The following is a 14893-nucleotide window of genomic DNA, read 5'->3' on the forward strand; positions in this document are numbered from 1 at the left end:
TACGTACATCGAATATCTATTTACTATGTGTGGATACTTCTTACGAAATGAGGAGCAAAGCTAAATACTTCTGAAGTAATAATGACAATGGCGGTTGAAAATTTGACGATTGCGCTATCACTAACCTAGTAAAATACAGAGGTGGTCAGTAACGAAGTACTTCTACTTTTTGAAGTACCTGAAGTAGATTTTGCCTGCTCAAACTACTTTTTAAGTAATTATGATTTTAGACTACTTCTACTTCTACTTGACAGTTTTCAGTTTTGTAGGCAAAAATAAGCGTAGAATACCTACTTACTTACTTACTTGTGAACCACAACTCTTACTTCTACTTGAGTAGAAATTCCGGTGTTACTTCTACTTCTACTTGAGTAGCGACGGTGACTACTTTGACCACCTCTGGTAAAATATATCTTCCTTGTTCACGAATGTTCAGTTTATGTCATAGTCCTTGAACAAATAGAAAGTAATCGTTCTTTCACAAAGAAATCGATTCGATATGGGAAGTAGTCAATTACGATTACTTTGGATTTTTTTCGAATGTAATCGATTGCGATTACGATTACTTGAAAATGCTGTAATCGTCGTAATCGATTACGATTACTAATCGCGATTATCCCATGTCTGCTGTGCATGTGCAGTGCGTTGTGCATGTATCGTATAGGAATTTATAGATCGTCTGGGTTCCGTTAATGTGTCCGTGAGCATCGCTGTTATGAGGTTCGTGTGTCGTATTAATATAATATTATAACCGCATAGACTTGTGGTGTTGTTAGTCTCGCCGTATATTTTGAGTGATCGTTGAGCAATTGAACATGCAATGCAGGTGGCAGTCGCAAAGAGACGAGATCCCGAGCCCAGTAACACACCCGCGATCCCATTATCGCTACGAGTATACGCCGTAACGGGGTAGCTACAGATAAATCTCCTCCAACCAACATACCAACGAAATAACCGAGCTCCCCCGCTAATTATGGGTTTAGGGTGCGATATTTACGGCCATGGAAAATCGTATAATTCTTCTCTAGGCCTACATCTACAGTTCCACTCGCGTAGCGACATTCAATGATCCAATCCCCGCATCCACTGTGTGATTGGGGTTTTCGTACCACTAGGGGGGGGGGAATGATATTACCATTTGGGCTCGCTTCAAACAACTCTTTGGTGAATGGGATAATACAGAAAATTGGAGAAAGCATTTTTTTAATATGCTAGCTGTACGTACAATGAACCGGTAGCCTACATAGTATGTCTTGTAGGCCTACCTATTGAAGTTGCGATATCAGATCATTAAATCCAATGATACAAAAAAGTCATGTTACTCTTACATTGTGTACAATAGGGCTCTTCAAAGATGACTTTTTTTCTCAAATCGTACTGGCTACTTGATGAAATTGTTAGGTTACCGAATTTAAGCCTACAAACAAAATTTGATTCAATTCCAGCCAGTAACCGCTTTGCTACAGGAGAAGTAAGTTTATATTTATTATATAAAAATAAATAATAAAAATTTTGAAAATTTTCTGTTTACCCCACTATCTGCGGGATGCTTATAAATAACGCAGTGTACATAATTGCAGGGGCGTCGCCAGGGTATCTCGGGGGTAGAGTTTGAGAACAACTGTTAACCACTGTTCTAGATGGTGGTCCTGATTAGTATTTAGCATTCAACTAGGCTACGTTGCAGCCTTGTTCATCCTTATTTCAACAGGCCAGAAGGGGCCAACATGCTGCAGACGTACGGTCGCAGGCAGCCATTAAACGATAATTATGCGGCCCTCAACACATATGGTTAAATTAGCATGTGTTGGCGACCGTTAATATGCAATTTGAATTAAAGAAGTAGTCTGCAAATTTATGAGATTTTCAACTTGAAAATTGTATTCGCGCTTGGCGTTACTCAGGATGACTTGGATTTGTCGTTTTTAATGTAATAGTGTGATCTGGGCCCCACTGTGCAAATGCAAGCCGCAGAGGAAAATGATAAAGACATACCTAGTCGGAATCGTGTGCGTCTCACGAATGAAGGTTTTTCTCGTACGTTTGGCCGATTCCAATATATATTTCGACAATATACCTACAATTCTGATGATGGAAGGTTAAGAAAATGCAACAAAGTGATTAATAGAAACCGGAAGATGCATCTTCATTAATTTTGTTCCGATTGGGCTCCATCAGGTCTATTAGTTTAATCTGATCACGTGCGGTAAGTATGGATAAATATGTGACAGTAATATATGGAACAACCAATATTATCGACGAAATAAATTTGCCAGGTGTAACATTTTTTCGCGCTCCGAGCGACTATAATGGTAATCTACATGGAGTGATGGAACAGATCACCATAAGCGTTCTCCGCGGTGCGAAGTTTCCAGTAACCAATTTAACATCAGTAATGAGTATATGACGTCCAAATTTGGCCACGACGACTCCCCACCGGAATGCGGCCGTATGCTATGTATGGAATCGAAGCCGTGAATAACAAGGAGGTTGAACTTCCCCCTGAATTAGGCTTTCTATACAAAATCAGTGATTTATCTGATCAGGGGTGTACGAGTTTTAAGCAAACGGTAAAAGGGTGTACCACGACGAAAAAGGTTGAAGGGCATTGATCTATGGTACCATACATGATGTAAAAGAAACTCGACGAGAAGGTAAGCCTTTCATGTTGACTATTCGCAATCGGACGAATTCAATAATCGTATGCGTAACGGAAGGTTTTACGGCAACAGTTTCGATATTTCACTGCAATGATGGTTTCATCTATCGTAAAATGTCGAAGTCGACATGAATTTTATCTATGCCAGACTAAACTTACAAACAGAGAGCAGTTTTCTCAGCTTTCCTGTCTTATTTTGATTCAGTTAACGTTCTGCAATAAAATCAAATCTTCCATTCAGAAATATGTACTGAGACAGACGGACAGAATGTGACAAAATAACGTATATATGCACAAAATTGTACGTTTGATTGGGTTCCAAAGTCATGGTTCAAGAAGATGAAAAATATGTAATTTCGACGAGCGATGAAACATTTAATGTCCCTACCATTTAATGATTTCAAGTAAACATTAGTTAGTTTAATATTCTTCATACCGCCAAGTGGTTCCCTTCGTTCGGTCACAGAGTTCATCAATATTAATGACGGTGACCAGCTGTCGACTAGACATATCAGAGAATCGAGCCACAAGCGCAGTTAATGTACATAATCAATAACACTAAACATAAAATACAAAAGATTGTACTGGATGAACACTGAACACGTGAACAGTCTTTTAACACCAAAAAATCGTTCGTGATCTCCAGCATGTAGTAGACATGTACAAATTATATAGAATACATTACTGATCCTCTTCACTTTAAAAAACAAAGAACAAGAGCAATAAGGAGAAGATTTTGAATTTGGCTGACCAAGGCAAAGAAGTGATCAAGATATACATTATAATCAGCAATACCGTAGCTTCCAGGACCTGAAATACAGAAAGTAAACAGTATGCCAGATTTAATCAAGGTACTCTCGTAAGTGCGTATACTATTAAAATCAAGACAATACGTTTTCAATTTCATTTTGCGAATAAAATTTAAGAGAAACAGTATCTGCATAGAAATTACCGGGGAAGAAAATTCGATGGTTGGAGCTAGCTATCCTAGTATTGTAGTCAAGATGGGGATTTGAACGGTCGATAAAAATTACCAATGTGATGTGACGTTTTAGTTAGCCATGTGACGTCACAGATAGATTGCGGAGTAACAGAAAGTGATGCCACTACGCGTCAAATTCAAAATTTAAAGTGATAATCATAATAATAGCATCGTATGTCAGCTATATGCGAAATACGACATCGAAACGACTATAGTTACTGTATACCAGGCGTGACCATAACCTTTTCTGCAAAAGGGCCACATGCAATTCACGAGTTATTACGAAAGTCACAAGCCGCGCGAAGCGCGAAATTTTATCAAAATTTTTGAATGAGCTAGGTCAATAATATCGTTACTTGAGTATAGTGCGAGTCTGCTGTATATCGCGGGGCTCAGTTTGCAAGGACATGACTATTCGGCACCAGGACATATCGATATCAAAAGCGTTGGCCAACATGCGTCATTCAATTTGTACCTATATGTTTCATCGTCGACGGTCTTTCTGCGAGCGCAAACGCAAAGTCACTTGTTGGACGAGACTTTTCTCTCTTAATTCCGAACATAGACTCCATATGGTAAATTATGCGTTGTGTTCATTTTCAGGAGGGAGTACCAATATTAAAAGCAAAGAATCGAGTGACAACATATCGCGCGAAGCGTGAAGAAAAATTTTACTTCGGCTAAATCTGCCGCAAAATATTATATTTTATTGTAATGCACGAATATCGACCAAAATGTGACTGGCCCATGGATATGCAAATGCGTCGGAACTTCGGAACTGATAGTTTATTCATCAACATCCCAAGTGTTGCGGCCAATCAAATTTTTGGTTGGCCTTGCAAGTTCATAATCTAGGCAATCCATTTAAAAAAAAATAATATAACCAATTTCGAAAAATACCTCGCGGGCCACTCAAGACCTTCTCGAGGACCACTGGTTGGCCGCTCCTGCTGTATACAGTACAATAAGTCACATATATCATTTGGTCCTTTAAAGCGATTGATTACCTACTACTATACAGCACCAAATATATTATCTATTTTCATGCAAAATGCATTTCCACAGTGCTTACCTTGATACCGACATGATCTGATGTTCTTTGCCGCAATTTCAACTGGAAGGATCTGACAGTGCTCATGGAGATCAGGTCAAATCGGTCGGAGTGACTTCGATCATTTAATGTTGGTGAGTCATCTACTTCGATTCTATTTGTCATCGTATTTGCGTCGGTGTGACCGTGGAGATTCCATTTCTGAATTTCGTGAGAGTGACCGTGCGTGAGAAGATCACTCTTATCGCTGTCTTCCGTTACAGAGATTTCCATGTCCCGTATATATTTTTGCAAAGATTTTGCCAACTTCGACAATTGTTGTTTCTGAATCACCCCACAATTCGATTTGGATTTGGCATCCAGCATTGCCTTACCACGCAATTCCATAGCTGCATCAATCGCATCGACATTTACGACGCTGTCCATGGACTCAGCAATGGTTCTAACGTGAGCCAACTGCTTCCTCATCTCTTCAAGGAGCAGTGAATGAGGCGGCATTGGAGAAGCTTTCGGCAGAGGCGCAGTTTCAGAAGTGACGCTGGATAAAGTGATGGATTTTTCGGTGCTAGCGATTGGTGATATTGTCTGAACGATTGCCTCTTTCGTTTCCAGCTTTCCACCTCCTATAGATCTACCGACTTCCGACCCGTCAGCATCATAAGAACCACCAACACAAAGATTTCCATCTGTGGATACCCCGATTGATCTCATCTCACTCAGAAACAACGACGTTGGTCGGTGACTACTTGTTCCCACAGCAATGTCAATAGTTTTTGACCATTTCGATTTTCTGCATTTATGACAAACTCTTTTGCGGCTATATGCCGCGCTACTCGATCTTGATCCTGCAAAAGTCTGCAGTCAAATATTCTTTGAACACAAAATACGTAAAATTGTATGTTCGTTTACCATACCGAAAGTAGCATTAACTTTGGCTGTTGGACTCATCTGCAGACCCACCGATTGGTTTTGGCAATCGGGAGACAGGGGCATCCCAACATCAGACAAAGTACGCGACAGGGACAGCTGACTTCGACTGAGAGACGGGGACATAAGTGACACAGGACGCATCATTCTTTCCACTTGTTGCCTTTCATCTGAAGACTGAAATATGAATGATGAAAACGCAAAAATATCAATACAGCATTGACTGGTCAGGTAAGTAAAACGCTTAAGAACCTCGTACGACCGGAAAACGGAGTTATCATCAGCAAATACGCTTTCGCTGCTTCGCGGAACTCGTAGAACTATACCGACATCTTGCGGCGAATCAGCTGAAGTGGAGCTGGAATGCAGTTGGCGGTGTACAGCTTGCTTGTACCGCAGAAGCTCAGCTATGAAAGTTTCGAACGTTAGTTATTGCCTAGTTTCTATATTCTCAAAATGAATATGGTACTACCGGCCAGTTTTTGATTTTCTATTTCCATTTCATCCAAAGCCAGCCGGAGCGATTCCCGTTCATCTTCTAGAAACTGAAGATCACTGACGCTAGGATTTCTCCTCATTGCCTCTTTTGCCATTGAATCCTACAATGTCACATCGATCAAGGTTTGAATAAATAACTCAACAAGATTAACAAATTACTTTCTGTGCGATTAGTTTAACCATGTTGTCATTTTCGAGTTGCACTTCGATCAATTTTCGTGCCAGCACACCCGATTGATCTTCCGCCAACTTCAATCGTAGTTTCAGGTCTGTTTGCTGAGTCCCGCCTGGCGCAGGTGCGCTAGGTAAATCCCCGTAGAGATCCTGATACTTATCCAACTCATCTTTGAGGCCATCCTACATATAACGGAACAATATCGCCAGACATACATTATCATCTAGTTCAGTGTTTATCAACCTATTTTGTGCCGCGGAGTAGGCCTACTTTATGCATTACGAAATCCTCGCGGACACCGAATGGAATATCATTATGGCGTAATAAAGATGAACACGGAAACAATTTATTCACCTTCAGCTGTTCAATTATAGATAACTAACCTACGTATGTTAGTTGCCTATAGTTCAATGCGATATCTTGACTTGTTTGAATACGCAATACGCATGTAAAATACATTCTTTGGTATCAAATTTTGAATGAAATACTCGTAGACAGCGTCTCATTTCAAATTCAGTATGCGACTTGGAGACAAATATTTCAACAAAAGATTTACTTTTCCAATTAGTTTGTAACATCCAGTTCCACGCTTATCTCACTATTTTTTCCAAAAGGCTTTCACCAGAATTAATTTCATACAATAATGGAAAGATTTACCAATTTTTACATTGCCCTTATAATCAAGTTGACAATCACATGACAATTGATTTTCTACCCCAACGATTTGCATCATATCCATACAAAGCGGTTCGTTATGTGGAAAGTTTTCCCGACTTTTGAAGTCACAAAGTTGAAGGGATAGCTATTACTTATATAAATCATCAATAGGTTTTACAAATCACTGGAAATTTGTTCCTACGTATTTTATGCAATGTTATATGTTGTATACTATTGGGAAATTCCGATTTCCGGAAATTCCGGGCCACATTAAAAAAGAGTTAGGGCCGCCAGCTCCCCCTTTTGCTTTGCAAACATAGCTATTCGACCCTGTACGTATCGCGGAGTATGATAGCATCAATGGTACAGTGCATTGTAATGAAAGAGCGACAGGGCCTTAAGTATATAAAATATCTTATAATTGAGTGGCAATAAGTGCAACAATAAATCACGACCAGGCAGTCGATCTGGTGTTACTGGATCCAACTATACCTAAATAAACGAACAGCTATTTGCGTTTGCTGTGAATCATATCGTTTTGCTCTACCTCTAGGATAAGAGTATAAAATGAGCAAATCATCAAGTTTCTCGGCGAACACCGGTGGAAAATCACGGATCAAGTTAACACTGATGTAAAATTACCCGATCTTTTTGCATATCCACAAGTCGTCTTATAAGCACTGCTTCCTTTTCATCCATGAACTGCATTTGTCTTTTAACCTCCGAAGTGCTGTCAGATGACACACAGACCTCCGAACTTTCCGAGATTATGCAAGGAGAAGGAGCATGTAGACTCATTTGATCGATCTGCAGTGATAAATTGACCAAAATGCGTAATTATGTACTTGTACACGTTCTACTAGCGATGCTGCTGATGCACTATGACATACGCAGCTAGAAAATTTAGTACGTGATTCTGAAGCTTTGTTGCCTGCTGACTCAACGCCTCCTTCGCTGTTTGGACAGTCACCATCCGATGTCGAAGTTCGAGATTTTCTTTTTCCAACTAGAATGATGTTTCGTATTCGTTAAAATCACACATGCAAAAATAAACGTCCTGAAATGACACGGAATGCTTATATGCTACATGTTATATGTTAGTACAATGTACAATGTACATTTGACGTACAGAGACCTGAACTGGCACAGGTAATCAGTTCAGGACATAAGCGACCTTTAAAATGCATCATTAATATTCAAACAATATTTCAGTGTACCATCGAAAGGGGAATAATATTTCAATATTGGATACTGACAGTTATGCAAAGTTGCATATAACCGCGGACATGAAGTCGACATGATTGAGAACTTTACATTCCGTAGGCCTATACGAGTCCGATAGCCAAGAAGGTTCCCGCCCCCGTTTACGGCTTGATTGTGCAAATGCGAGATAATAATAGGCCAAAGCTATGCATAGTGCGGTATAGACTAGGATTTGCCAAGGAATATTCTTTTCGTGATAATTTTGTAATCATGTCGTTAGCACCCACTTTCAATTGTTTTGAGTCCACCGTCTGCAATTCCCAGTGCAGAGAAACCGCAACCTGTCTGCTCAGTTTCAATTCCTCTTCCAACTCCTCTATTCTGTTTTTGTCAACTTTGTGCTTTTCAGCGCTGCGTTAACAAAAAATAAATATCAATTTGGCCATAGCGAGACAGAAGATATCTCGACACGGGTATCAGTTTTCATAAACGTTGATGATATGTGTAGTAGTACATGTACATTGTACAATTGTACATTGTACAGTACAATGTACGTACGTGCAATCGTGCATATGTGTCATTAGAGTTCAATGCAACCCCAGAGCTATGGTACATCGGTCTTTCAATGAAACAATCTCTATGTATACTGCGATAGATTCTATAACCAATAACCAAGCAGGCAACTAAAGCTTCCCAACGAGGCTGATGAAAGTCACAATTGTCGTAGCGCCGTTGAGAACAACAGTCTGGCACCGGGTGAACCAGGCTAGTGATTTGTTGCGCATTCCCCGGATGGATAAAAACGTACGCCGGATAGGTGCAGAATGATTTAATTGTATGTGCCACTTACTTTTGCAGTCGATAATGTAAAATTCGGCAATATTTATTGGCTTGATTCAATTGCCTCTGGACTTGTCGCAAAAGAGTATCTTCCTCCCTCTCGAATTGATCGAAATAGTCGTAAAGCTCGCACATCTCCTCCTTCATATGTTCGATGTTGTCGATAAGAGCCAAAGCTTCAACGTTGACCTGGATAGTTTCAACAGAGCCTCTTATCAATCGGAGCGCAATGGCGCATGTAGCCTATTCAAAATTAGGAAGAGACGCATAGGCTCGTCAGGAAGTTCATTGCATTCCAAGCGATGTTCTCGTGGGCGCAGCCAGAATCGGAATTTCCAAGACGGCAAAATAATTCAATCATTGAATCCAAATACATAAAATGTCAACATTTTCAAATTTGGGAGTGTTCAGAGCGCCCGTTGTCACTTTTTGTTAAGCTGTTGATTGCTATAACCAGAAACAAAGTGGTGCATGGGCGTTGGGCAATTGCCAATTGGGCATTGGGCATCCGAACGCATGTCTGGTAGGCAGAGTGAAACTTGAACTACCGTATATATGCAACTGCTTGCGATCGCACTCGATGAGCTAATTTGAAATTTAACCAGAAAAGCAGGCTATTGATGACATTCAGAAAAGTGAGTGAACTTAGACCCACCTAAAGGCAATAGCCAATACTATACATCGCTTCGGAGATATTCAAGTTGTAATCCAATGTAGCACCAGTATGACGCATCATATTGCTTAGTATTTACACATGCATATTGCACAATCCTTCCATTTATCAATTGCGTAAAACGATGAACTGGATCCTGGCTACTTTAGAAACAATAGGGTAAACGTGAATTGTCAGGTTTCATTCGGGTGGCACTTCGACTGTCTATAGCAGGGGTCGGGAACCTATGGCTCTTTGATAAATTTATAATTCGGTACATTATTCGCATCCTATTTAGCAACATTGCCGCAAGTTTTTGATAACGACTGGCATCATTGCTCTTGTGGTAGCATAACAGTGACGTGTCCTTGTAGGAGCTCTGAAACTCAAAATCTGGAAATTTATGCCAAATATTGGCTGCTGCTAATTGCTAAAAATCAGTCCAATATAATTTATTTTCCAGTAATAGCGGAAATCCGATACATTCATGTTATATATGCATAATTGCATACATAAATTAGACAAATCTAATCCGTGGAGTTCGATATAAGAACTTTGCATTATGGCATGAACAAAGTTGCTTTCAATATTTTAACCAATATCATATCCCTGTGCCCAATATTGCACGCCTTGGAATCTTGCATTGCACAATGCGTTGATTTACAGAGAGAATAGCATACATGGCGACGCCTGAACAACAATTGAAACAAAAAACACAACAAATATGCTTGCTGTGGTATACAATTGTTCGTTTCGCGTGAATATGTACGTACATTTTAATGCTTTAGGTTTCGAAAAATATCGTATGGCTCTAAAATAAAATTAAAAGTGTGAAGCTAGCAAAAGGTTCCCTACCCTTGTAGCTAAGATAACCTGTCCCATATCCCATGTCGTTCTTCATTATGTCGCATGCTCATTGCTCATTGCTCAAACGCCGGCTTGATTAGTGCGGGCGTTACAACACCCAGTGTATATAGACAGAAATATGGTGCACACCGCGAATCCCATGAAGTGAACTTCGATTTCGTGCCACCACGACGTCATGAATTGTCAATTGTGACGTAATAGTGAATTGGAATAATTGTAAGACTCTTTCGAAATTACAATTGCAAATATAGGGTCAATATGGCCATTTTGACAATATGTTCCGCGCGGTCGACGAACGACATTTAGAGCATCTTCGTCACAATCAACCTTGAGAGACCGTCATAAATTATGCAACATAAGCGCAGTACAGCTATTGAAGGCAGCATGTGCAGCGCACATCCACAGTGTGGCTAAAGAGACTCATATACCCCGTCAAAGCTATTGCGACCGATCCTATGATATTACTTTGATTATATCGTTAAATTATTATTTATCAATGCGATGCCATCATAATATTATTTTTTTTTATATAATTTACTATGATCCGCATATTATTCGTTAAGTTCTTGAGATTAGCGGAACATCAAACCAGAATTGAGGTATCTTCCTGGCAGTTTAACTTATTCTGACTTTGTGCCATCGCTACGAAACCAACGCATATATAGAAATGATATCTGACTGAATCCCATCCCATGGGACTATGGTAGACTACTTCGTATCATGTGATTTGAAATGACAGGCTTCATGGCAAACAATGTACCGTACAACCGTATATATACTGAAACCCAAAGGGAATATGCTCAATTGTTAAGTTCACCCAGGACGTATGCTTTATAAGTTTAAACTCGCGATGAAGCTTGCACAATGATACATCACTTTGAAATAGAAGTCAAATTCGATCAATATTTATTATCAGTTTCAAGTGCTGATTCATTATTACCTCGTCGTTGCCCTCAGTTCCTTCGATTTTTCGTCTTATCGAGGCTGCCTCCTCGCGAAACGTCAGCATGCGCGACTCCCATTCGTTGCGAAAGTAGAACCGCGACGGATCGCCATAATCCACCAACAAATTCCGGTCGGAAAGTTCGCTCACGTCGACGCTCAACTCCTCGAATGTACTCGATTCGTTTTCACCCTCGACAAGAACCAGTGAGCTTTTATCTTCCAACGAGTCCGGCGAAAAATCGTTCATCTGCGGTGTCTGCTTGGTATTGGATGTATATTGATTTGTGCCGGTCGCCGATTTCCTGGGATTGTTTAGACGGCGCTTGGCGATCTTATCATCACGCTTGGGCTTGGCGGAAAGATCTTCTTTTCGAACTGCTACGATGCTGGAGGATACAACTATTTTTCTCTGCGGTGACAGCGCGGTCTTGCTTTTATCTAATGTTTCTCTAGTCAATGATTTTCGTCTTGATGGCGAGATGGCGATAGTTGATGACGACCTGCGAATATCGCCTATTTTTTTAGGTTGTACCCGCTCCCTTGAAGCAGTCGGCCGGGATATTTTCGCTTTATCTCCAGCGACTGCACGCATAATGCTAGGCGCTTTTGGAATCGGATGTCTACCTTTCGTGCTGGAGCTATCAATGATTGTAGCGCACGGAAGGATTTCCTGGGTATCTGGTCGCTGTCGGATTTCGCCGCCTGGTCCCTTCAGTGATTCGTTCTTGAACTTGTCAATGTCTACTACCTGCGATCCGTCAGGAATGGATTTCCTCAGATCAAGAGTCTTTTCCGCTCTGCGAAGGTTGGAGCGCCGTGGCAGTGTTTTTGATTCTTTCATTGTCTTCTGACACGCGATGGTTTCTTGGTCATTGACTTTCTCCTTGTTGGAGTTGGAATGCGAAAAACCCCAGCAGGCTTGTTTTAAAAACGACACGCGCCTGCCTGATGGTAACACTCTCGACTCCGTACCGAAAAACGGCCACTGATTAGATTCTTCAATATCAATTTGCTGGATTTCCTCTGCATCTACAGCGCGATGATCGTGTATAATAAAAGATGCCTCTTCCGCCAGTTTTGATTCTAGTATTTGTGGTATTGCTCTTTCGTGCCCTCCAGCGACGGGACTTTGATTAGGATTTGCCGCGTTTGCTTTGTCAACTGTACTATCAGGGCCTATTACTGCGGATCTTATGGCGGTCGCGGATCCGTCCGGATTTAGTTCACCAGAGAAGTGATCAAGTAGGTGGTGGCGGAAATGTCTCCGGTGCGGGTGCGGGTGGATCTCGTGAACCAAACGTTGCGGTGAACTGTTGTCTGATCGCGCTTGTTTACCCTGTGACATACTCTGAACTGTCGGCTGTATCGCATCCTCGCAACGGCCGCCTTCGGAAACCTCTTGACTTTCTGATAAATCGTTATGGGCTGATATCGGCGAATCCTGCCCTCGTCTTTGAGCTCTTGCGACTGCTGACGTTCCTGCTGATCTGTAAATACAAAACTCGCGCAATGAACGGGCGCCTTCGACTCACTTCTCTTGGGAGCGACGGAGGGCATGTGTATGAATTATTGAAGAAGGGAAAGAAGTACAGGAGATGAAGGTAGAGAGGCTAACCAGTTTTAATCAATACCTGCCTATCTCGCAATGAAAGATCAACCAGAGGCAGCTAATTCTCCGAAAGTATACTTCGATTTTTCTTTATAAAACAGTTAATCTTTATCATCTAAGATAGCGAAAGCTATCGTACAATATTCTGTGATGATTACAATAGTGAGTAGCAGCAAGAACAATAACAACAACAACAACAACAAAAAATCAGTATTAGAGGTTGAATTGTTAAATATAGTCTCACCTCGTGAAATCTTCCGGTGGCTCTCTTTTTATCATGCTATCGCTCAACCATTTGCAACTATGAATGTCCGATAGCGATTGGACATTTTGCTTTTCTGTGATATCCAATTTCTTGCTATGTAGATGTACAGTAGGAGATCACCATGCTATGTATGTAGTGAAAATGATATTTCATGGAGATGACAGAAATTCGTACTCGATCTCATTCCCAGGGTATAAGCCACTGAAATTACATATTGGACACTGGGCCTCTATTAGGCCAAGGTCACTCGGATCACGACGATATTCTTCGAGAATCATTATGGATCGCCGTAACCCATTTAACAACCTCGACTAGTTCTGACCGTAAGTTTACACTAAACTTTAAACGGAATCCATTGTTTTAGAATGGAATTCATATTTCAAAATCTGAAATCAGTCCAGCATGTACTACGGTGCGAGCACGGCTTCTGTGCTATACGTGACCAAGCTGATGGTAACCTGATCTATGTCTCCTGTATGACACGCATGCTGATGGTGAATGCAATTCGCTATCGACAAACCTCAACATTCTATTGACTGTAATTCGCACAACCCGCACATGAAGTGAAGTGGGAGAGGCTATATCCACGTGCTGCATCCGTGAGACTATCTACTATTTTTCTTCGTTATCGATTACTTTACTGATGACTCATCGCAGAGAAGCACATTGGTTGCCTCAAGATCAATAAGATACTGCCGAGGGAGATATCGATTACTTCACGCCCCCTCGTAGAAGATTATAAAAGTACAGAATTATATATATATGCACATTGCGCGATGTACAGATTCCCATTCAAAACTCTCATCTTTGAGATGGCAGTATATGTTATGGCTATACAAATACAGTATACACAGCATCGCCGATACGCTAAACCCATATCTTGAGGAGAGCGTTTTGCGGTTGTTAACACAGTTATCCATCACATGACGGGTATTTAGTTCAATCCTAAATCATCAGGTTAAACTAATCGAATCTAGTAATCCTTCAGCTTGGACAAGAACTTGGCTTTTGATCAAACGATGAGGGAAAACCTGCAGCGGTAATTTCATTGTGATGTCACAGCTATGATTGATTGTCACTAATTCAATGTCAGTGCGGACTAGGTTATGGATTTTGAAATCGAAGTTGGATTCTGATCTTATCCATGATATATCTCTTTACGTTTGTCTGTACAACACACCGCTTTGATGATCAGTCTGTAGTAGTAAGTATAACTCGCTATTATGGATTTAGGAAATGGAGTTTGTTTCATTTTCTCGCGACTTGGTCGTCTAATTGACATAAGTTGTTGTTGTTGTTGCTGTTTATCTAACCAAAGCAACCTTCATCCGCAAAAATATGGTATAAAAATCGTTGTCACTTGAGAATCGATATGGCAAACGCTGTTCTGGGTCTTAAGTTCGGCCCTAAGGAGCCAAATATAATCAAATTCTTCTTCAGTAAAGGAATTGTATGTCCAAATAATGCCAGATTAATTTGCATAAAATGTGGTCAAATAATCATACAGAATCTAGGATCGCACGGGCTTGAATTGTCCTCAGCGAAATTAACGAGCTCAGCCTC

At 40.7% G+C, this 14893-nt stretch overlaps 1 protein-coding gene across 2 annotated transcripts; it reads right to left on the bottom strand.

Annotated features, from left to right (window-relative positions):
• Positions 1–2890: 2890 nt before the first annotated feature.
• Positions 2891–13512, bottom strand: LOC145457069 (uncharacterized). 2 transcript variants are annotated; one of them, XM_080335229.1, is made up of 12 exons: positions 13310–13480; positions 11452–12943; positions 9003–9181; positions 8440–8563; positions 7860–7955; positions 7592–7756; positions 6277–6474; positions 6092–6218; positions 5872–6026; positions 5607–5796; positions 4714–5537; positions 2891–3469 (listed from the first exon to the last, which is right to left on the bottom strand). In XM_080335229.1, the coding sequence occupies exons 1-12, from the start codon at positions 13342–13344 to the stop codon at positions 3359–3361; spliced, it is 3696 nt and encodes a 1231-aa protein (XP_080191355.1). In that variant the 5' UTR covers positions 13345–13480; the 3' UTR covers positions 2891–3358. The 2 variants fall into 2 exon arrangements, with proteins under 2 accessions (XP_080191355.1, XP_080191356.1); XM_080335230.1 differs by lacking the exon at positions 2891–3469 and having other exon boundaries at positions 5377–5547; positions 13310–13512.
• Between the last annotated feature and the right edge of the window lie 1381 nt (positions 13513–14893).

Source organism: Botryllus schlosseri, chromosome 15, assembly GCF_051294905.1.
Source record: "Botryllus schlosseri isolate E-star chromosome 15, Bs_hap1, whole genome shotgun sequence".
Lineage (NCBI taxonomy): Eukaryota > Metazoa > Chordata > Ascidiacea > Stolidobranchia > Styelidae > Botryllus > Botryllus schlosseri.